Source organism: Setaria italica, chromosome IX (genome assembly GCF_000263155.2).
Source record: "Setaria italica strain Yugu1 chromosome IX, Setaria_italica_v2.0, whole genome shotgun sequence".
Classification (NCBI taxonomy): Eukaryota; Viridiplantae; Streptophyta; class Magnoliopsida; order Poales; family Poaceae; genus Setaria; species Setaria italica.
Window position 1 is genome coordinate 57,507,919 of NC_028458.1, and position 22,805 is coordinate 57,530,723.

Genomic DNA, 22,805 nt, shown 5'->3' on the forward strand with positions numbered 1-22,805 from the left:
AACGGAGAACCCTTTCCAAAACCCAGCGGACGAGAGTTGGATGAAGTGTACCTTTTTACATTGAATGCAAATAAAAATTACCAGAAATCATCTTTCCGAGTTGAGCAAATAGTAATGTAAACAAGATCTCGTGCCACAGGTACGAGGCGGCTAATGGAGGTACGATGTTTGTCTTGGCTTGCATGCATCCTTCTTCCCATAACTTGAGGCAACCAGTTCGCGGTCAGTATCCTTGATGAGGTGGTGGGTCTATGTGGAGGACATAGACGGAGTGGCGATGACCAAAGGTAGTCGTATGCGTATTGGTGTAGTGACTCGAGGAACGGTGATTTCACGTCTGTGACATCTTGCCCTGCAAGGCAGCGGCTAGCACAATGCAGGACATTACCAATCAAGATGGCAGAAGCGGCAACAATATCATGTGTGCAAGGCGATGTTGTCATCCAATGGTGTGGAGCTGGACTAACCCAACGCCTAGGACCACTCAAAGGTGAACTGTGCTGGCTCAGTTGAGCCTTCATGCTGTAGTGCGCTACAGTGTCAAAAGGAACGGGCCGAGCGCCTTGAACCACATCTCTAGTGGCCTTACCCTTTCCTAAGCTAATATGGCTGCCAGGGCTATTAGTTGTTAGTATTATTTTGTTGTTTTTTTTCCTATGGCGAGCTCAAAGATTCCTTTTTTTTGGCTTTACCAATAGAAATAATTTAACATGTAAATCTAAGCTTGGTTTCGTCTTCATATGCCCTAGTGGAACTGCACCGATCTGAGCTTGAACTTAAGATTCATGCCAATGTAGTATTAAGTTGCATATGCCGATAAGTTTATAAAAAACATACTTCAATGCATGCATCTGACGATAATATCATAATAAACAACATTAATATTTCTCAAAATAAGTTATCATACCACATTACCCATACGGTTTTTTCATCGTCAATAAGATTAGGGATGCAAGTGGGTACCCAATAGTATTTTCTAGGTCAACTGATTAATTACGATGGTATACTACTCTAGTTTATTTATCCTCCCAAATTATTTACATGGAACGCTATTCTAGTTCATTTTATCAATTTTTTAGTCAACCCAATGACCCAAAATATATATAACTTGCATCCCCGGTAAGATAATGTCCTGAGTATTATGGATCGTATAACTCATCAAAAGGAATACAAAGTTCAGCTCCAACCTTTGGACCTTTGTTCTTTTTTTTGGAAGGAGCGGACCTTTGTTCGTTCCTCAATTTTGGCACCTTGCTTGTAAATTAATCGACCAGTGTTCAACCCTAGTCTTTTCAATCTTCAGTTTTATCCCCCATCGCTGTCTCCAAAGCTTTTCGCCAAATCCTATCACTCGCATAAAACACTTCCTTTGGAGAAAACAAAAGATGCACGTCATGGTTGCGTCGCCCGTGACAACATTAATGCACAAGAAAGAGGAAAATTAAAGGACCGTAACGCGACGAATTAGTTTACGATGACAAAAGATTATTTTTTTGTTAAAGATCCACGACGACAAAGATTGTTTTTTGTTAAAGATCCACGATGACAAAGATTCATGATCCAGATGTATAGGCCAAGAGAATATAGTACTATCTAGCTTACCGTGGAATAATCTTTGCTCGCTGCTCTGAGCTGGAGATTTTTGCTATGAGCAATGGCATGTTTTAATTTGCTCGTATGCACGGATCATTCCCGGCCGTATGGTAGCATATACATGCATCACGTGTCCCATATGTGATCTCGTATAGTTCCTATATATCCTCCCTCTGCCATGTGGGCTCTCGATCGAGGACTGTATGTACCAGAATTATGCAAGTAGAGGGCCTCATGTAACCATATCAATTAAGTATTAGAATGTAGGCTCCTGGATAGGGATGCCGCCAGTGGATATTGATCAATTGTGTTCTTTTAGTCAGCCAATTAATCATCATGTGGCATGCTATTTTTGATCATTTGTTTCCTTTAGTTTTCGGCTGAAGTTTGGACTAAATTTGAATGAATTTCATCTGAATGGAACCCGAAATTATTTGTAGTATATACTAGTATCTTCTCTGGTAGAAGTAGAACCAACATTCGCCAACGATTTCGGCCAAAACCTCAGAACCTACCTTGCGTATGAACACGGTGGATGCTAGCTCGTAACGGATTGTTGAACAGGTCGGTCGTCCAGTAAAAATCTCCTGCAGCTTCCACGACCAATAAGTATGAAAGACTGGCCACAGCCAGCCACGCCACAACCTGTGGCGGTCTGAATCGGCGCCACAGCAGAGTCCCCTTAATCATTGATGGCGGTTTCAATTTTCTCCTGCCGGAATCACCTATGCGGCTGACATGTCCACGCGACCGCCCCAACAAGATGGGAGGATCGGAGCAAAGCAAAGGGAATCTCCAGCGAGCGCAATATCGCTGGACGACACGGAGAGGCCGCGGCCGGGAGCCGGTTAATCAGGCGACGACGCTCATGATGATTGTCTTGCCGGTTACGACGCAAGCTCCAGGCCGGGCGCCGTAAGTCGGGGAGGGGCCCGCGACGGCAACCGGGGCGCGCGTCGGAGTCGCGCGTTCCGCCGACGGCGACGTCATGCATTCGGGCCACGCCGACTGGGGTGGCCTGGTGTGGTTGGTGAGGAATCCGCGCGCGGCAGGGCTATTCGTTGGCGCACGCGCAGACCTGTTGACTCGCCGGCCGGAGCCGGACGATTCGATCGGGCCGGGGCGCGATCCGTTTCGGTTCCGGTGGTTTGCTCTCGATTCTCGTCAGGACTCGGGAGGCGTCAGTTTCGGCTGAAACTAATGGAGGAGTATGCGCGAATCCTGTTGTGTTTAAATTACGTCGGGTCCGCCGCGCGCGTCGTCGGAGTGCGCGGACCGCCGCCGCGACCTGAGCTCACCTCAACTGTGCCGCGAAAGTCTTGAGATCCCACCATCTACATCCGTGGCTACATCATCCTAGCCTCCTAGGTAGTAGTAGTAGCCCATGGTACGCACAAGCTAGCTAGCTGTCCCGAGGTCATGCTGCATGTCGTCAATCACTGCACGCGAGCTCGTATTCTCTTCTCCCGACATGCACGAATGGCCAATCATTCGCACGTGCGCGGCGTCTTGTTGTTGCGTGCTCCAGCGTGGTGTACGCACCCGCAGCATGACGCAGAGATCCTTGTCCTTCGGATCAAGTGTTTCTCTGTCAGACTCTGCGGATTCCATTATTCACGGTCGACCTCACGAGGCAGGAGCAAGCGGCAACACATTTTCCCGTTTCACCTTTTGTAAAGTTGAAGCTAATGGATAGGTGCCTACGTATCCACGTCGGCACCGACGGCACCGCCGCTGATCGACCTCCGAGGTCGATCCATCCATCCCCAGGGCTTTACTAGTTGCACTGTCTAGTTTACTGCACGCCGATTAATGAATTGCTGGCGAGCGAGACGCAGTTAGTTAGTGCCGGTGCTAATCACAGTAGTATATAGTACAGTATATATGTGCAGTAGTACGATGGGGCGAACTGTTGATGCATGCAAGAACCCATACGTACTCTACACAGTAGCCAAGTACCTGGGGAACTGGCCTGTTGGCACGTACTACTGCCAGGACATATGAATATATACCACGTGCGCGTCAGCTGGGAGCTAGACCGACTACGGACCACCAAGGAGCATGTTAGCCTGTTAGGATCGATGGAGTTCGATAAGGCACACGACGTACGCAGCGAGCGAGCGAGAGAGAGAGTAGAGGCGGGCGTCGCCATCGGGAGGGCCGAGACGACGGCCTCACATGCCCGGGTTCATGCGGCCATCATGTATGTGCCGTCCCCGGGGGACACTCGCCGGCACCGCGCCTTTCGCGCTACACCTCGCGAGCGTAGCCTCTCTATCTGGACTGAATCGGAGCTGCTGCTGCTGCCGCCTGTGCCTGCTGGTGGAGTGGAGACGACACGGCATTTGCCGCGCGCCTCTTCCCATTACCACATCGAAAGCCTTCCTTCTGATCGCCCCAGATGAGAAAGGAGATGGCCAGCCCGTAGCTTAGCTAGCGGCTGCTGGTGCGCCCCGACCCGGCCATCTGGTCATGCACGTCTGTCGCCCGCCGCTCGCCATGGCTACAGGGCTGCCGACGGAGCTAGCATCTCTAGAAAGAAAGGAAACACGCATTTTTTGGAGGCATTGAGCGCCCCCGTCAATTCAAACCATGATTGCGATTAAAAGCCGCTAGCTTTGCCACACCCCCCGTATACGACCCGGTCGATCGATCCAGCAGCCTAATCACAAGTCAACCACTAGCTCCTGATTCAGACTGTCGATGCTCTCCCTACCTGCCCTTCTACACAGTTCTACTGCTGGTCGATCGGATTGTGAATTCTCATGGCCTCCTAGTCCTAGCTACAGACACGATGACGTACGACAGCGACGATGCCGATGCGGAAACGTGTGTGACATCGCTGACGACACACGTAAGGATCGGGAAAGGGAGTCCAAATCGTCTGTCGCGTAATTTTAGACAAGCTATGCATGAATACATGATGAATTCGGTGTATCTCTTTCAACACACAACTTTTTGTGTGTGCGTATATTGATGACGTTACGTTGGTGGTTTCACAACTTTTCTGTATCGATAGACGAGCTACTCTGATCTTGTTAACGGAATTCCTAAAATAAACACAAGTACCGCACTGATCTTGTTGGGCCAGGTAGGGATAACTCAGCTTGGGCTGCAAGTTCTGGGCTTCTGATTTCATGTACCTGGGCCGGCCGGTTGGTCTTTCTCAAGTGCTGACGCAAAACTTCCGTCACTGCCAAGCGCCCTGCTGAGTGTATGTTCTGACTTCTGACCATGTGATGAAATCCCGCAATTCCAGTCTTCTAGAACCAACAAGTCAAAAGTCATCCTTCCTCTCTCTCCGGTCAACAGTCTGGATCATCAAGATTAGTGGGCAACTGGGAAAACTCGCCCCCTTCTGTTGACCCATCAGAAAGCTTGCTTCATTTTTCTGTTTATTAATCATCAGGTACTCAGGTGCGTCATTGACCCACTGATTATTTGAAATCTCTCTGCATAGGCAAAAGGTTGCACGTGCCAGGTAAGTTCACGAAATCCATGGGGAAAAAGTTCAGCATGGAGCTTCGGAGCAGCACAACTTTCTAGCTCCATGTTTGGTTTTACAAGGGCAGCAAAACCATTAATCATTACTTCCGTATAAAATTTAGTGATTGAAATGAGATTTTGAGTTTTTCGAAATTCAGATATATCTGCTCTTTAGCCTGTTATTATTGTAGCACCGATCGTAGTAAAAAAGAAGTGTGTCACTCCACTTTCAGAAACTGGCTACACGAGTACGGCAACATTTATAAATTTTGATGAAACAAACTATTTTTCAACTTGACAGCACTTGATTTACATCTTTCTTTCTGAAACGACCAGGTGTGTTCGATCAGCAAATGCCCCCACTATACCCAGATGGCCAGATCCATCCAAGCGTTTCAAATCGGATTTGAAGTTCCAACAGAATCACGAAAAAACAAATTTAAAGATGCCCATTGCCACCTCGGCTCTGCATGCGACAGGTATTCACAATTCCAAGCCAAAAGGCCAACAAGCATCTGCTGAACGGCTCATCCTGTTTTGCATTGGCTGCAGGAGGCCGAATCACAAATGTTCCATACGTATTTACAGATTCATACTACGTACTATTTTTTTTTCACTTGGTACAGTGAGGGAGTACATGGACGTGTCGATCGGATCGGTGTATACACAACTTCTCGAACCAAAATTTGGGACCGGACGGAACAGCCCTGCAGCTGAATGCGTGCAGGGCCCTGTCTGTGTGTCTGAACTCTGAACGGAAGCCTGCCGGCTGCTGCCGCGCCATGCGTTCAGATGCCATGCCACCCAGCTGCGAGGAGCAGACGAGCGTCGTCAGACCATGCATTGCTTCAGCGCCTTGGGTGTTTGACCTCCCTTTAGTCTCACCTGCACAAATCGATTCAGGGTTTAGTAAACTACAGTATAGGAGAATTGGATTTTTCATTCAAAAGCATGTGTTAAGAATTTTGTGAAAACGGCCGAATTTCGAGTTCACTTTCGTGACAGCTAGAATCTGACGGAGTCTTGGGGATTCACTAGCCTCGACGATCACGCCAAAACGAACCGTCAAGGCGCTACCCCGACAGTGATAGGCCGAAACGTTCAGTTGCGCTGTCAATTGAGCTCCCTGGTCACGGATGGCTGAAATTTTCTAGATATTTCTAGAAGGGCGCCGGGGATCTTGCTCTTAATAGACCTGTCCTGATCGGCCTGCTGCTACTGTGACGTCCAACGCGTGAAAAGTATGTTCAGGTTAGGGTGGTGGACTATGTCTTCACGCAGTTCGCCTGAAGATTCTAAGAAGGTAGTTGGGATTTGACTGCGAGGATTACGGGTAGTAGAGGTAATAGTGAAAGGCAAATGCAACGATGGCCTGTTAAGCTATGTGAACAATCTGAACGCGTCTATAGGATAATTCTTGCCCGTCCTGGAAACTGCGCAGACTGTATTGACAGTTGGGACGGCCTGACGTGGCCGGCAAAAGCAGATTCCATGGCGGAATGAACTCGGATTGTGCTACAGGCTTTTTGGCCGAAAGCTGGTGGCCATACTCGTAATCCACTGCAAGTTCCTGGAACGGAATTTACAGCAGAATCTTTGCCTTCTTGCCACTCCCACAATAAGCACGAATTGCAAAGCTCGGTCCTTGGTGATTTTAATACTTTGTGTGTGGTAATTCTAAAAATGTTCTTTTGTCTGAAGTTTAAGGCGAGAAGAGTTGGCAGCGTCAGCGAAGGAAGTAGAGCACTCACAGCTTCGACGTCGATTCTGTAGACGAGCAGGCGGCGGCGCTCGCGGCAGCTGGCGCGGTAGGCCATGGCGAGGTGCGCGGCGGCGAGCGCGAGCGACATGAGGAACATGGCCTCGACGGCGACGAGATGGCCCTTCCCCTGCAAGCCGAGCCCGGTGGCGGCGCCGGCGACGCCGAACACGGCGACGGCCTTGGCGAGGACGTAGCAGAGGGAGGCGACGCTGCAGGCGACGGCCACCCACATGTATGCCGCGCCGCCGCCGCAGGCGGTGTAGGCGCAGAGGATGAGGAGGGAGCGCGCGGCGGAGACGGCGGGGAGGTCGACGAGCGAGGAGCCGAAGCGGAAGGCCCTGGCCTGGTCGGCGAGCTCGGCGGCGAATGAGGGGGAGTGCGCCTGCGCCTGGGCCTGCGCGCGGAGGAAGTTGGAGAGGAGCGCGGGCGGGAGGAGGAGGTCGAGGAGCACGACGAGGAGCGGCGGCGCGCAGACGAGGAGCAGCGAGGCGAGCATGGCGACGATGAAGAAGGCCGTCTTGGCCCACCGCCACGGCCGCGCCCACAGCCGCTCGCCGTGCACCAGCGGCAGCGGCAGCTGCAGCTTCGTCTTCTCCATGGCCCGCCGATCAACGCCGCGTCCGCTGAAACCAGTGCGAAGAAAGAAATCCGGATGGTGCGCAGGCGGGAGCGCGGCGGAGTGGTTTTGTTTGGTGGCGGCTGCGGGTTGAGGAGGGGGAGAGTGGATTCGGTCGAGGGCGAGCTTTTAAGCGAAGGCGAGGTGGAGAGGTGGGGGAGTTGGGGGCGAAGCGCCGAAGCCAAGGGGAGAGGTCTGGTCAGAGATGATGGTTTGGGAGGATTTGACCGGGTGGCCCCACGGCCACGGCAGCACAACGGGCGGGGCCGGGGAGGCTGCGGCTGCGAGGTGGGCGGGGGGGAGCGTGCCACGACGCCGGTGGCAAGCTGCGTCAGCGGCTGCGTGGGAGGGGGTTGAGAAGCTTCCGGCTCCCGCACGGCTGCTTGCGCTCGCGGGCGGGGAACCCGGGTGGTGGCCTGGTGGGCGGTCGTGGATTCGTGGGACGGGGAAACGGACGAATCGTCACGGGTTTGGCGCGAATTGCCGGTACCACTTCCGTTTGCTTACGGCTGCTGCCTCGCGACGAGATCATCTTCCATTGTGCGAGCAGGATCAATTTGCTACTCCATGTTAAACTCGTACCCGAACTCTCGACGTCGTAAGGGTTTAATTCATGTGTCCATAACTGGGCCAAAGACAACAGTACGCTGCAGGTTGAAACTCTGGAAGGCGTACGGCTGCCTGGGGTCATGTTTGAATGTGTTGATGTACGAAAGGCCGCAGGCGGGAACGGAATCAGTCTAGAAGATGGTTCGTCCACACAGTCCAAATGTACTCGTCCACCTGTCGCTTCCGAACGTTCTACTGTTGACTCTCGGATGCAGATCAAATTCAGCGACCATAATAGCTGCAGCACGAGAAGAAAAAAGAAGCCGTGCTTTGGGGGGAGAAGAGAAGAAGACACATGGAAGCCATGTGGTTGCGCTCGACATCCATCGCCTCCCGGCCGAATTCCCACCCTCCCAGATTGAAACCACATGGCCGGCTCCTGCTCCGGGGGGAACGGGCCACCAGGCAGGGCAGCTAGCTAGATTCATGGCCGGCGGGCGGCAGGCGCCACTTGGTCACATGCCCCGCGCGATCTGCGGTCTCCCGCCTGGCCGCCATGTGGAGCCGCCGGCCGCGGCACGCGCGCGGCAACCGTTACCGGCCGCCCCTTCTGCTGCTGCTAATCGGGGGAATCCTTCTCCTTCCTAACAAAACCCGGTCGTCCCTGGCAGCCCGCATCAGCATCGTGGTCGTGGATTATTATGCCGAGCGCGACCGACCGGCCTTGGGTTGGGTTGGCTGGTTCCATCCCTCTCTGGCTGCCAACAATTTTCCAAAATGTTTTGGGTTCAGCCCTACTACCCCCAGGGACCTGACGATGATCTATCATGGGTTGACCAAGGCTTGGAAACATCACGGACATTCAGACCCAAGACGCTTGTCCAGCTCTAGCAGTTTTATACCATTAACTTGATCGTGTGTAGTGCGACATGTTTTCTGCTCCGCTGAAAACCATAGTTAGTCAAGTTATGCTGCTGAAACTACGTTTTTGGGTTGAAGGAAATGCAGTGCGCACGTAATCGTGGAATTTCCGCGCATGTACTAGTACGTATATGTCTTTAGGTAGGATTACAATATACTATATACGTGATCAGCTGATCGTGTAGAAAACTCGTTGATCTAAATTAGGAGAATCTTGGTGATGACGGCAACGCTGATCCGTTTCTTGTTTGACAAACATCAGTATTATATATGGAGCAAGTTGGAAGTAGTGGCCGCCGGATTGTTTTTATTTTCAAAAAATTATTTGCAGTTAATCCTGAACCTATCATGAATGAAGATGTTTCTGCTGATTGCAGTATTATTACAACTTTCCTCGAGACTATTATTGCCCTTCTGACTCGTGAAATCGTACGGTTCGCAGTTGGTCTTTCCTTCACGCATCAGGAGTGCAGTTCTTTTCGCTCGGTCAGAACTCAGAACGCGGGGATCAAGCTGACGATTCACATAAAACTGAAGGTGCTCTTTCTTTCTTTCTCTCTTTTTTTTTTGAAAGATTAAGGTGCTGTTTCTACACCCCGACCGAAATTGCGTGGCGAGTGCAACCCTTTACAACGCGTTTCCTTCTTCTTGCTCTCTGAAATCTGCGTCCCTCCCGACAGGGCAACGTACAGGTCCGGAAATTGCCCTTGGTGATTTTCGGAGATGATGGACCGCCATGTTGCGAAATAAATGCTCCAAATCCAAGGACCCGGGCATCGTGGGCTGCCTGGCAGCTGCTGCTGTTTGCAGATCGATTCGGATATGCTTCGTCTTCGTGCCACGCCGCGACGACAGACACAGTGGACGTTCCACGTGCCGACGATGTTTTGTTGCAGCTTACGAAGGCCAAGTCACAGTATACTTGCTTCACACAGTTCAGTAGTTCACAGCTGCCTTAGATATCCTGAACAAAAGAGAAAAAAAACGAATGCTCTTGCGTATCACAGGCTAGATATTTCACGTTTGACACACGCCAAATGGAGGGTGGCAAGAGGATAAGACAAGCCCACGTCACCCCCACCTGAATTCTTCTGAACCCTGCCAACCAAGTGCGCCTTGTGTCACATCTTTATCTGCTTGCTTGCTGCTCTTTTTTTTACATACACGCATCTCATTCAGCCAGCCAGTCGGTCTGCTCATCACGCCATCACGGGCAGCTGAGCTAGCTCCACTATCCTCCTCCTCCAACTCGGTTCTTCTTTACGACCGTGGAGCAAGAGTTACGAAGCTTCTTTTTCAAGATGGATGGCAGTGTAAAAAGAGGCATGGCAGCCCGGGCTTCTAGATCGCGCGTGATTAGGACTGATCCGAATCGGGTTCTTATCCCACTTCCCTCTTTCTTTTTTGGCTCTAGCAGTCTACTGTAGCTACTTGCTCTTGCTCCACCCAACCACTTCCCACGTGGGCGCTGACGCGGCGCCAACCGAATTAACGGCCTGGATTCGCTCACCGGTGTCACTCCAACGCATGCATGCTCCTGTCCAGCTCCAGCCGAGATGGCAGCCAGCCTCTCTCTCTCTCTCTCTAGAGGCTACGGCAGCTAGCTAGACACCAACAATAATCAGGCAGAGATTGAACCCAGAAAAAAACTGTTGTGGAACAGGTGGTGTAGATGGCAGGATATTGGGCCATGTTTAGGCCTTGTTTAGTTGGCGAATTTGGGAGGTGCCAAATTACTGTTACAGCACTGTAGCACACTGTAGCGTTTCGTTTGTATTTGTGAATTATTGTCCATGCAAAGGGCGGGTCAACCGCGTCAGGTTAGGTCACATGCCTGCCATGGGCCGCCACACGGTGATCTCACGCGTGATGGCGACCTCAGGTCGCATGCAATGGATCAGCACTTCGTCTTCAGACGAGGGGTTCTGGTTCTGGCCGCGGAATGGGGAGAATTTTTTTTTTCCAGGATCGACTCTCGAGCAAGGAACCTTTTTATTTCTTCGTCTTGGCGAGTAAGCAAGGAAAAAAAAATTCGGTGCAGGAGTACGCATCCCCTGATCCCCCGGGGCCCGGCGGGCCTTGGCCTTCCTCTCGTCATCTCCTGCCTCGTTTTTTCTGGTCCAGCTGCGGCGGCACCCTGTCCGCCAGCCGTGCCAAGTGCACGGAAGAAACGTGCCGCCTCACCAAGGAAGAAGAAGGATCGCTGGACCTGGACTCTCGAGAATCCACCACAGCCAAGCAGTCCGTAGCAGAGAAACTAGAGGCATGGTGATGGTGCAGCTCGTACGATTGGTTGTACGAGAGGTGATTCGGAATCGGAGAGGAGTAGACGGGGCGGACCTCACCTTGAGCCGCCCGTCATCCCAGGTCATGCACACCACAGCACGGCCGCCGGTTTCTAACCTCCCATTCCCACTCAATCAAAAAAAAAAAAACTCCCCTTCTCATCACATGCTGCTGCTGGGTTGAAAAAAGAAGGGGAAAGGCATCTTCATCAAGGCCCAAGGAGAACTGGAAAAGCTCCTTACGTTCCCGCAGGCCGAAATCGTCAGCCCAGCCCAATTCCTCACGACAGGAACGACCTCTGGGCTACTCTGTTAACCTGTCATTTCCCCCTCAAAAAAAAAAAACTAACCTGTCATTTTCCATCCAGGAATCAGGTGTCGCAGGTTATGAGAAAAGGAGGAGCGTTGGAATCTAGTGAAAATAAAAATATCTCACAGGCAAGAGAGAAAAAAAAGAAAAGGAGCGGCGAGCCGGCGACTCCGCGACGTTGACCCCACCCCACTCCCATCGCAATTCCCAAAGCCCCAGCCCCCAAACCGGCCGTTCCCCATCCATCCTCTTCCCCCGGTCCCAACCCCACCGTGCTCGCCACGCCGCCCTCCCACTCCCAGTTGAAGCAAAGCAGAGCCCTACCGGCCTCCCACCCCACCACCCCCCAGATCGGCGATCCCCGGAGGCGGCGATGGCGTCGTCGCAGGCCAACATCGAGAAGATGCATCTCCGCCAGAGCTACCGCAACGTCTGGCACACCGACATCATGAGCACCATGCAGGCCGACTTCCCCTGTATGCAGCCGCCCTCGCTCGCTCTCTTCATTTCCCCTTTTTCCCCCCCCACCTCTCCCGGTGTGCGATCTGGTCCCCCGCAGGGGAATTTGAATTCTGATGGATTTTCCGCTGTTGTTTTGTTGCAGACTGCTGCCTCGCGCTGTGGTGGTGAGCGATCAACCCTAGCCGATCTCCGTTTCTGCGGTTTTGGGGTTTCGAACTCCTTCGCTGTTCGTAGATCTGAGGAAATTTGACTGCTCTGTTTGTCAGTGTAGTTAGGGTTTTAGGGAGATTTTACTCTCGATGGTTCTGTGCGGAATCTGCGTTGTGCATTGCCACTCTTTCGAGGGGCTGGCATATCCTCAATTATTATTCCTTGTGCATTTCAGTTTAGCCTGCTGCTGCAAGTCATTTTTCTAATAAGAAAATAATTATGATGCTCAATCCACCTGGCCTGCTAGCTTTATATCTATATAAATTCGTATTGTTGTCAGTTGTGACAAGTGTACATAGCCCATGCATTATCTGCCACAAACCCAAAAGAGCATAGCTGCCAGCTTCATCTTCACCCCTGAAGCAAGTTACCGTATAAATCATCATCAACTGGAATTGGGAAAGAGCCTACTACATTCCTTTATTGGCGAGTTCATTCTAGACTATGTGCTCATTCATAACCAACAATGTAAAGGGCTTTATTATGTATGGCGCCCAGCATTTCCAAAGCATTGCATATCGAAAGAAGGATCTAGTTTGTCTATCATTTGTAGTTTGTACGGTGCTGTTCTTGCATATGGTGCTCATCTAGCATGTGGATTAAGGCTGTATGTGGTTGCATTTGATAGGCACAGCTTGCACCTGGAAATGTGAAGATTTTTTTTACCAATTTGTTAATCTGCTTCATTTTCCTGTTTCTGTTCAGTGGACCATGCGTGTCATACATGCTTCGCAAAAGGGCTCTCTATAATGACATGTCAAGGTACCATGCACTTTATTTTTGTTTTGTTATGATTATCACACAAACTTTTTGTTTAATCCTTTCGTAACTTATGCCCATTGCGCCTTTGTTTGCTGTAGATATGTCTGTTGTGCTGGCTACATGCCATGCAGTGGAAGGTGTGGTGAAAGTCGGTGCCCAGAGTTCTGTCTTGCAACTGAGGTACAAGGTTTATTCAATTTGCATTTTACCCTGCTGTTTCTTCTCACTTCTGAGTGTACTTAGTATATGAACTACATGTTTTTGAATTCAATATGGGACATGTCTAATAGTTCTTATGCATATATGTTAACTGATGGCTCCTATTACATGCCAATAATTTGTACATATCTTATTCATTTTTCAATATTTGTGAACTTCACTGTACTTTATCTAATAGTTCTTATGCGAATATGTAACTGATGGCTCGTATTACATGCCAATAATTTATACATATCTTATTCATTTTTCAATATTTGCGAACTTCAGTGTACTTTATGTATTCATGATATCGGGGGAACACTCTGTATTTAGCTCAAATGATCACTGAGGATCAGTTATACTCGAGATAGACTTATTTGGCTTGCTTTATAGACTTATTTGGCTTGCTTTATTTGGGTATTTATTCAATATACTATCATTGTACAATTGGGACAATGCTGATTTAAAGCCCCATTTATCACATTAAAACCTCCGACGCTTTCATCTCAGTACCTTTAAACTTTGGTAAAACCTGATTTAGACTTGAACTTGTGCTTTCTTTTCAGGTGTTTCTTTGCTTCGGCAATTCAGTTGCGTCAACCCGCTTCTTGCTGCAAGATGAATTCAACATACAGACAACTCAGTGCGATAACTGCATCATTGTAACCCTACTTTCCTCTTGTATTTGTTATGTCTAAAGCAAGCTTAAATTCAAGGTCCCATGAAGAGCTTCCCACAATGTCAGCTGGACTGAATAGCACCTTTTACTTCAGGGCTTCATGGTCTGCCTTCAACAAGTTGCTTGCATCTTCTCTATAGTTGCAGCTATTGTTGGGAGTGAGGAACTTTCAGAGGCCTCCCAGATCCTTAACTGCCTGTCTGATTTGGTCTACTGGACGTAAGGCTCCCTTAACTCTTTTCTTGCTCATCACCAGTTCTCCAAAGTAAACTTCCCAGTTCTGATAAGTCCTGTGCCACCTTATTTGCAGGGTTTGTGCCTGTATGCAGGTAAATAACATCCATTTCTGCTTGTAACCTTACTGGTCATTGCTCTCCGAACCCTTGCATCTCCATCTTACGCCATTGAAATGCAAATGCAGACACAGCACAAAATTGAAATGGACAAGAGGGATGGGAAGTTCGGTCCGCAGCCCATGGCAGTGCCTCCGGTGCAACAAATGTCACGCATCGATCCGCCTCCTGTCGGGTACGCACCACAACCGGCCGGATACGCACCACAACCAGCCTATGGGCAGCCTCATGGTGGCTATCCACCTGCTCCTGGTCAAGGTTATCCGCCAGCTGGTTACCCTCAGGGTGGTGCATACCCTCCTGCTCAAGGTTACCCCCAGGGCGGTGCATACCCTCCACCTGCTCAAGGCTATCCCCAGGGTGGTGCGTACCCACCACCTGGTTACCCACCACAAGGTTCCTACCCCCCGCCGCAAGGTTCTTACCCCCCACAGGGTTATCCTTCCAAGTAAAGAGCACACGGAAATTGGAGAGATGCCTTTGCCAGGCAACCAAGATATTGTGAACATGTAAACAGTAGGACTGCTGTAGCGCCATAGGTGATGTTGAGACACCATCTGCAATTGCTCTGGGTGGTAAACGGTGAACAAAATTTCTATTCTCTGGTGAACTCATCAGCGACTTGTGTTGGTCATATTGTGTCTTGAGTATATCCTTCTTCGAATAAGGAATGTCAGTGAATTGTGCAAGTCAATGGAGATTGTTGGTCGTCGGTTTTCAACAAATTATTGACTATGTGAGCGAGCCTGTGTCATGTTAAACCTGAATGGATGATGTGGTTGTGAATTCACTATGTATGATAATCCAACTTTATGGCAGTTGATAATGGAGTGACGGAATGAAATGCTTATGAGCACGAGCAGGGAGCAGTGCCTTTCATACATGTTATCATAGGACGAGATGAATAGACTGAGACGGACAGCAACCTTCAAGCTGTTCTTATCGTTTTTTTTTTCCTTCTGTTCTCTATTTTTTTCCTGATAAACCAATTATCGGTTTGATTCCATGATAGTGAGGTCTCAACGGAGTTGTCCTTGGTTGAGACGTAGCTAGCTCCAGCATCAATTGCTTGGAATATTTGACAAGTTGCATGACAATTATCTCTTCGAGACATTAATCATAGATATATCTATATAATCATGTAGCTGTAGACACTAATCAGAATCGTTGTTGTCCTTGCAGGCGAAGACGTGTTCACCATACGCCGGAAAATTTTAGGATTATTATGAGAGGCTTGCTGCTCGCTCCAGCCATAATTTGTCTTGTGGCGTTGGTTAGGCCTAATGGTCCAATTAGTTTCCACCGATAGTCCAATTTCAATTTGGTACACCTAATTGATACAAGGCCCACAGCGATAGAGATTGCGATCCGATCCATCAAGCAGCTGTTTGAATGGTTTTGCACCAACTGTATATGATTGACAGCCACCATATTTTCTGAATGTATGCAGCAGATTATTTGTTGGCAAGTAACAGCAGCTAAGTACAAACATGAATGCAATATCTTTTTTTTTCTTCTGCCAGCTTATGATGGTATTTGCACAGGGAATGAATTAGTCCTCAGATTATGTACGTACACTGGGGACAAAGGCAAACTATGGCTATACAATAACAAGAATAGTATGCTTCAAATAAAAATCACAGCAAACAAATATGCCAGTGGTCAGACTAGTGTGTATGTGTGTCATGAAGCTGTCACCTCTGACTAATGACTAGATAGATATACAGTTGAATCGATCGATCCTCTTATTTTTTTGTGAGTCACCATGCATGGTCCAGCACCGTTTGATTAGCTTGTTGGTATATGTGTGTCAGGTATACATTGTGCAGCTCTCCATATATATCTATCACCTGCACATTTATATTTTGTATCAGAAATAATTGAGCCGTAGGCATGCATTACGGAGAAATTTACGAGAGATGATGTGTCCAATCATTGGAGCAAACTAGCATGGCATTGCTCACCTTTTACGCTTTGATTTGAGGGTTGACGTCTGGGAGTTGTTGTGCCAATTCCTCTTCCTCTGGTTGATGAACCAGTTGTTGATTTGTTTCAGCTGCAGGCCAGTCTCTTCAACAAGCTTCGCCTTATCGTCTTCCTGTACCATCCACTCAAATGATATCATCGATCTTTAGGATATGACGCGGACATGATAGTTTAAAAACCACACATTTTTCTTTCTTTACTGGGAATGAAGAACAAGCTCTTTAAAAACCACATAATTAACTAAACGCCACGAGGAATATCGCCAAGCTTAATCTACCAGCAAAGTTGGATGGAGAACAGCTAAGAATGGCGACCACACCATGCCTAATGCCTGGTAGCAGCAGCAGCAGCGGATGGCTGGTTGCATTCTTGCATGCATGCATGATAGCTACAATGCACTCACCGTGGGGTATGGCCACTTGGAGTGCTGCTGCCACCATTGCTTGAGGATGCTGGTGGTGTCCCCAGGCAGCTTCCCGGCCCTCCTTTTCCTGAGGATCTCTTCCCTCACATCCTCTATTCTTGACTTGAAACCCTGCACCCAACGAATCCGACGTGACCTGGCATCAGCTCCAAGCACAGCTACGTTTGCATATGTATCAGCTTCAGCCTTCAGCTCGAAGAATGGCCTTTTTTTCCCCCTTCTTCCCTATATATTTTACCTGCTTGAGCTCGATCTTGAGCTCCTGCCTGACCCTCTCCATGAGGGAGCGCTCCGAGTCGGTGGGGAGGAGCGGGCCGAAGCCCATCACGTCGTGCCCGTCCGAGCCCATGTCCAGGGGCCCCTCCAGCATCGGCGGCTCGTCCTCGTCCTCCGACATGGTCGCCCCTGACCCTTCCTCCAGCGTCGCGCCTGCATGCATGCAGCACTCCATCAGTAAATGATCTTGATCACCGTCAGCAACGACACCACACAAACATGTACGGGGGCATGCATGAATGAATTGGCTCTGTGGACGTGGACGAGACATGCAGGAATATAATCGGAACGTGCATGAGAACAAGCTAGCTAGCTAGACAAGTGTACCAGCTCGGAGCATGGCCACTTGGAAGGCGGTACCCATTAAACACATGCATGCTAGCAAGATCTAGACGCTTTTGGAATCGTGCAGCTAGCCTCCATATGAAAAAACGATAGTGTCCTGGAGAGCTAGCTGCAGGAAACTGGCTTGAGTAAGAAAGAATAGCATGCATTGCATGCTCGGGCTTAAACTGCATAGGTAATAAGTCATACATATAAATCGACAGATAGAATTAACCATCAAGCCCAACATCTAAAAAATACCATCAAGATGAAAAAGAAATGACATTGAAACTTCTAACAATGGATCACTCACGTTACCCCTGTCGAAGTGAAGCTAGTGATCAAATTAATAGCTGTAGGAAAGAAGAAAACCCTCAAGTACTTAGAGACGGTGCAGCAAAATGGTGAGCTTAACCCTCTATAACCAACGAGATATATATGCATCCTTTCTTAATTAGGTTCATGAGAACCAACGGGATAAGAAATTCTACTTTTATGATTTTGTTGCTCTTACACGAGTCTTTGAAAAAAATTGTAAGCTAGCTAGAACCCATAATGCAAGATCTTTTCTTAATTAACTTCATGAAAAACGCACACCCTTGGAATAGTCGGCGTATTATTATTGACGATTCTCTTTTCTACCAACTAGCTAATGGGTGGTCCAATTACATGGCACCCATCTCTTCTGGCTAAGAGTCATACATGCTTTTGGGCTCGCTAACAACATACGCGTATTACGTATTTTTGTTGTCAAATTAAAATTTTGAAATGTGGCCTTTGTTCTTAAGACTTGAGGGAAGATGAAGATGATAACAATTGATAACCTCAAAAGAACATGTACCTTAAAAGAGTGAAAATTATGCTGAAAACAAGAACTTTTTTAGTGTGGGTTCGGTCCCTTTTTTTTCCCTCTAACGCAGATGCCATGGTAGGGTTTATTCCTTCTGTCCTTGCCATGTACGGTTGCGCTGTTAGGCTTTTCTACGTGGGCCTTAACATCATCATCCGACTGGAGTTTGGACCATATTTCAGTCCTCAACAGCCCATGTACGTACGTACTTCCGTATGCTCCTTGGTTTGCATTCTTACTTCATTGCTCAGTGGATACTGGATACTAAGTTTCTGCAGCTTGTCTCAATCTCAAGTTCTCAACAGATAAACATCTGTATGGAGGATTGTGGAAAGCCTTAAAACGCAAGGCGCACACACTGCACCTTGAGAGCTAGAGAGGCGCCATGGAAGACGACGACGCTACAACTAATCTTACCTTTGTACGCTTGCAGGCGTCAACAAACTAAAGAAACAGTGAGCGGTGTGTACCCTTCAAACTAACCACCAGGGGACGAGAGAAAAGTGCACCGTCAGATAGGCAACTCTTGAGAAAGTAACACCCAAACTCGGTGCAAAAATGCAACGGAAAACGATGGAACGAATTGAAAGTGAAATTCAGGAGACAGTGGGAAAAAACGTAACATGTCTTGCTTACCGGTGAGGTCCTGCAGGGACTGCTCGATCTCGCGGCACGCCATGACGGCCTCCACGGCGTGCACCCGGACGTGCTGCTGCAGCTGCTCGCGGAACGAGCAAAGCAGCATCAGGTACTGCGCCTGCATATCACCAATTCATCGTGAGAGCGATGCATACGCATGCCAATGAAGAAGAACCCAATGATATACCAGCTCGATGGAAACCTAGCTAGATGCATGCCATGGCTAGAGGGTACTTGTACATACGAGGAAGGAGTCGAGGTCGTGCTTGTCGTGCGGGGAGAGGAAGGGTCGGTGGTGGGCGGCGTAGGAGTGGAGGAGGCCGCTCGACTGCGCCAGCTGCGCGTCGATGAGGGGGAGGTGGTCGATGGGTGTCGCCACGCGGAGGCACCCGACGTGCGCCGCCACCAGCTGCTCGCACAGCGGGTGCACCGCGATCTCCCCCTTGAGCAGCTGCCGCTCCTCCGCCTCCGCCGCCGCGGCCGCCGCTGCCGCTGCAGCCGCCGCCGCCGCCGTCGCCGAAGACGACGAGCACTCGGCGCCGCCGCCAAACCCCACGGCCATGTCCATCCCTCCTCCTTGATCACCACCGCCGCCGCCCTGCATATGTCGACGATGGACGGATTGGAGGACACACAACCACCGCGAAGACTAATAATTTGCCGAGCTCGACGACGGCGATCTCTCTCCTCCCTTGCTTCCTTCTTGAATTGGACGCGGGCGGCGAGCACCTAATAGAGAGAGCTGGGATTCCTGCGCTGGTTGGTGGTGCTCCCGCCGGCCGGTTTGCGTGCGTGCGCGTGTGCGGCGTTGGGTGCGTACAGCCAGCAGGCTGATGACCAGCTAGCTAGCTAGCTTATGAAGCAACTGGGGGGCGGGCGGGCGGCCAGCGGGAGGAAGAAGGATTTAATGGGGAGTTAGTTAGCAAGGACACAAAGGGGATGGTGAGGCGTCTTTTCGAGGGTTCCTAAGCCGGGGGGAAACGGCAAGGGAAAAAGGCGGCCGCCCGGGACCTGCAGGCGAGGCGACCCAGCAGCTAGCAGCTAACTGTAGCTGAGCTTGATGAGGCCGGAGAAGAATATAACGCTAACGCTGGCAGGGTGAAAAGAAAAGGGAGCTTGAATTGCAACTTTGCAAGGCCGGCCGGCGGCGGCCGGTAAGAAAGATGAGACGAACCGAGACTATGAGAGAGAAGAAGTGGTGACCGATCGAGGTGAGGGAAGCTTTGGAATCTAAGCATGCCCAAAAGTAGAGACTAAAGGAAGGTGCCTATAGCTACCGAGAGTTTGCACCAATGCGTCTTCAAGGGGTCGGGTACCAAGTGTACATATACAACAACCTTACAACATTAGGACTTTGGAAGTTAGGATATAGCCTATAGCTTCACATGGATCATGTGGTTTCTTTCTTTTCTTCTTCTTCTTTTGAAGAAAAGGTTGCAGCTTATATTAATTAGGGCACGCATAGCTTAACGTGTACTACTACTCTGGAAGCTGTGGCAAGAAAAATTAGGTAAGGTGCATGCATAAAGTATCTGAATCACTGTTTACAACTCTCCCATGCTAATGTAATGTGTTCATCTATCATGCATTCATGCAGATGTAGTTGTGGTGCAATTAGGCTACACACCTTTCTTTGTCGGGTGTAAATTAAAATGGCTTATAGACAGACTAATTGCTTGCTTTTGTGCATCATATATATAATATATCGATGTTTGACATGAAATTGACACACTTAGGGGGTGTTTGTTTCATAGCCTCTATCACATCGGATGTTTGATACTAATTAGGAGTATTAAATATAGGCTAATTACAAAACTAATTGCACAGATGGAGGCTAATTCGCGAGATGAATCTATTAAGCCTAATTAATTCATGATTTGACAATATGGTGCTAATGTAACCATTTGCTAATGATGGATTAATTAGGCTTAATAGATTCGTCTCGCGAATTAGCTCATGGCTTCTGCAATTAGTTTTATAATTAGCTTATGTTTAGTTCTTCTAATTAGCATCTGAATATTCGATGTGACAAGGGCTAAACTTTAGCCTAATGATCCAAACACGCTTTTATTCTATGTCATTCGATATATGTACGATTTTCTAAAATACAGTTGTGGTATCAATCACGCAGACAATCCATCCAATAAACTAAACGATTCAATCCAATCCCACCCATTTCGTCCCTCTCATTTGGTAATTTGAATAATTAGGAGTTGGTTTCAAGAAATACTTTTCGTGGTGGCGTTCGGGAGCTGAGCTGAGCTTCGGTTGCCTCTACCAACCTTGCGGTTGGCGCCGGGAATGGCCTGCTGCTGTTGCATCGGTCGTCGTCTGCATTATTGGCTTTAGAAGAGAGACGACTGCCCTCCGGCAGCTGAATGCTGCTGGTATGCTGGCCTTGTTAGCTACTTAAGCAAGCATTAGTAGACGGATCAGCGGCATTAATCGTATCGTGTCTAGAATTAGGCGTATTAGTTGGGACAGCTGGTCGCTGTGTGTGGTCGTCTGCGGTGGGCCCCTCCTGCTAAAATGCATGTAGCTGCTGCTGCTTTGTCTGATCATATCGTAACAGACGGATAATGACGTACACGCTGCCTGCTTGTTAGGGTTTGTAACCTTAGTATATTGCGCCCTTGCTAGCTTGCTTTTTTTCCGTCCTTACGCGTGCTCATGCGGAGGCCATATATACATATATTAAGTTGGTTCCGAATGAATCCGGCATGATAATTTATTGTTAGGTCTGAGTGTACAGACTGAGAACTAGATAATTATACATGGGAATGAAACTCTTTTCTCATATGCTCTTTTCTCATATGATGAATCAGTGCACAGTTAATTAGACTGAGAACTAGATAACTATATCAGATGAGTGTTATGGGAATGAAACTCTGAAACTCTTCTCTCATATGATGAAAATCCCTCTATTAATTGCCTTACCAAGTCAGCAATTTTGCTGATGTTGTATTGAATTTAATGCTATGAAACTCCCATTAAGATTGGCCTTATTAGTCAATCATGCTTGATCTTTGTTAGAACATATAAATTAATTGTTTGTGACAACAACATGTAGTTTGCGTGTATGATAGCTAGCCGATCATGTTGGGCAAATCAAGCACACACAATTCTTTTTTCTTTATATCCACAAGCCTTAGGACTGTCGGGGAACCTAAAATCAATCCAATATTTATCGTTGCTTCTACGGAGGATCTTTGTGTAGTATATTGGTTTGTAAGATTAGCGCGCTCGCCAAATTAGAAAATTAGACAGGTGTAAAAGAGACTCGCCACTTACCGCAGCTACTGCAACAAACGATAAAGGAACAAACGGCACCGGCTCAAGCTCAAAGGAGTAACAACCAGGGTACTCCGCCAAACACCACAAACGGAAAAGCACTGAGAAACTAAAGGACAAGCCATACACGCACACATGTACTGCTCACAAACCTTAAAAGCGGCAATGCCAGAGCCACGGCTTTGTTAGTTGTTCCTTTATGTAACAGGAGGGGCACTACTACTGAATATAGTATTTAGAAAAAAAAAAGAGTTTTTACAGGACGAGAGGAAAGAGAAAAAAAAGGAAGAAAAGAAACATGGAGCAGTGGTTTGTTAGTTGTTGGCGGCAAAGGCTATGTGTGGCCAGCAACGCAGTGTCCGGACTCTGCCGGTGCCTGTGCTCAACGGGGCCCAGTCGAGCTTTCCTTGGGCTTCTTCGTTCTTCCTTCTATAGCTAGGCTAGTAAAGCTAATACGACATGCCAACGAGCAGATAGTCAACATTCTGAATTTGATAATGAACAGACTCCGCTATCTTCTTATACCTTTACGGTTTATGCAGGCGGATTCTTTGCGAGCCCTGAATGAATAGGAGTATTAATTATTAGCCTAGCTTTGAATCCATAACCTTGAAGCTAAGGGTGTGTTTGGATCCCGGGCTAAACTTTCACCCCTGTCACGTCGAATGTTTGGACACTAATTAGGAGTATTAAATATAGGCTAATTATAAAACTAATTTCACAACCCCTAGGCTAAATCGCGAGACGAATCCATTAAACCTAATTAGTCCATGATTTGACAATATGGTGCCACAGTAAATATTCGCTAATGATGAATTAATTAGGCTTA

General features: G+C 48.6%; 3 protein-coding genes across 3 annotated transcripts; 1 reads left to right on the top strand and 2 right to left on the bottom strand.

The window, feature by feature from the left end:
- Positions 1–5,484: 5,484 nt before the first annotated feature.
- On the bottom strand, positions 5,485–7,626 carry LOC101774065. The gene is made up of 2 exons (XM_004985853.4): positions 6,831–7,626; positions 5,485–5,964 (listed from the first exon to the last, which is right to left on the bottom strand). The coding sequence occupies exons 1-2, from the start codon at positions 7,437–7,439 to the stop codon at positions 5,911–5,913; spliced, it is 663 nt and encodes a 220-aa protein (XP_004985910.1). The 5' UTR covers positions 7,440–7,626; the 3' UTR covers positions 5,485–5,910.
- A 4,070-nt stretch (positions 7,627–11,696) lies between these two features.
- LOC101774472 lies at positions 11,697–15,036 on the top strand. The gene is made up of 9 exons (XM_022822970.1): positions 11,697–11,808; positions 11,840–11,998; positions 12,127–12,148; positions 12,900–12,956; positions 13,055–13,136; positions 13,721–13,816; positions 13,928–14,052; positions 14,144–14,162; positions 14,255–15,036. The coding sequence occupies exons 2-9, from the start codon at positions 11,896–11,898 to the stop codon at positions 14,636–14,638; spliced, it is 888 nt and encodes a 295-aa protein (XP_022678705.1). The 5' UTR covers positions 11,697–11,808; positions 11,840–11,895; the 3' UTR covers positions 14,639–15,036.
- A 629-nt stretch (positions 15,037–15,665) lies between these two features.
- Positions 15,666–19,685, bottom strand: LOC101775142 (homeobox protein knotted-1-like 3). The gene is made up of 6 exons (XM_004985856.4): positions 18,930–19,685; positions 18,683–18,803; positions 16,835–17,025; positions 16,576–16,707; positions 16,151–16,284; positions 15,666–16,036 (listed from the first exon to the last, which is right to left on the bottom strand). The coding sequence occupies exons 1-6, from the start codon at positions 19,287–19,289 to the stop codon at positions 16,033–16,035; spliced, it is 942 nt and encodes a 313-aa protein (XP_004985913.1). The 5' UTR covers positions 19,290–19,685; the 3' UTR covers positions 15,666–16,032.
- Positions 19,686–22,805: the final 3,120 nt, after the last annotated feature.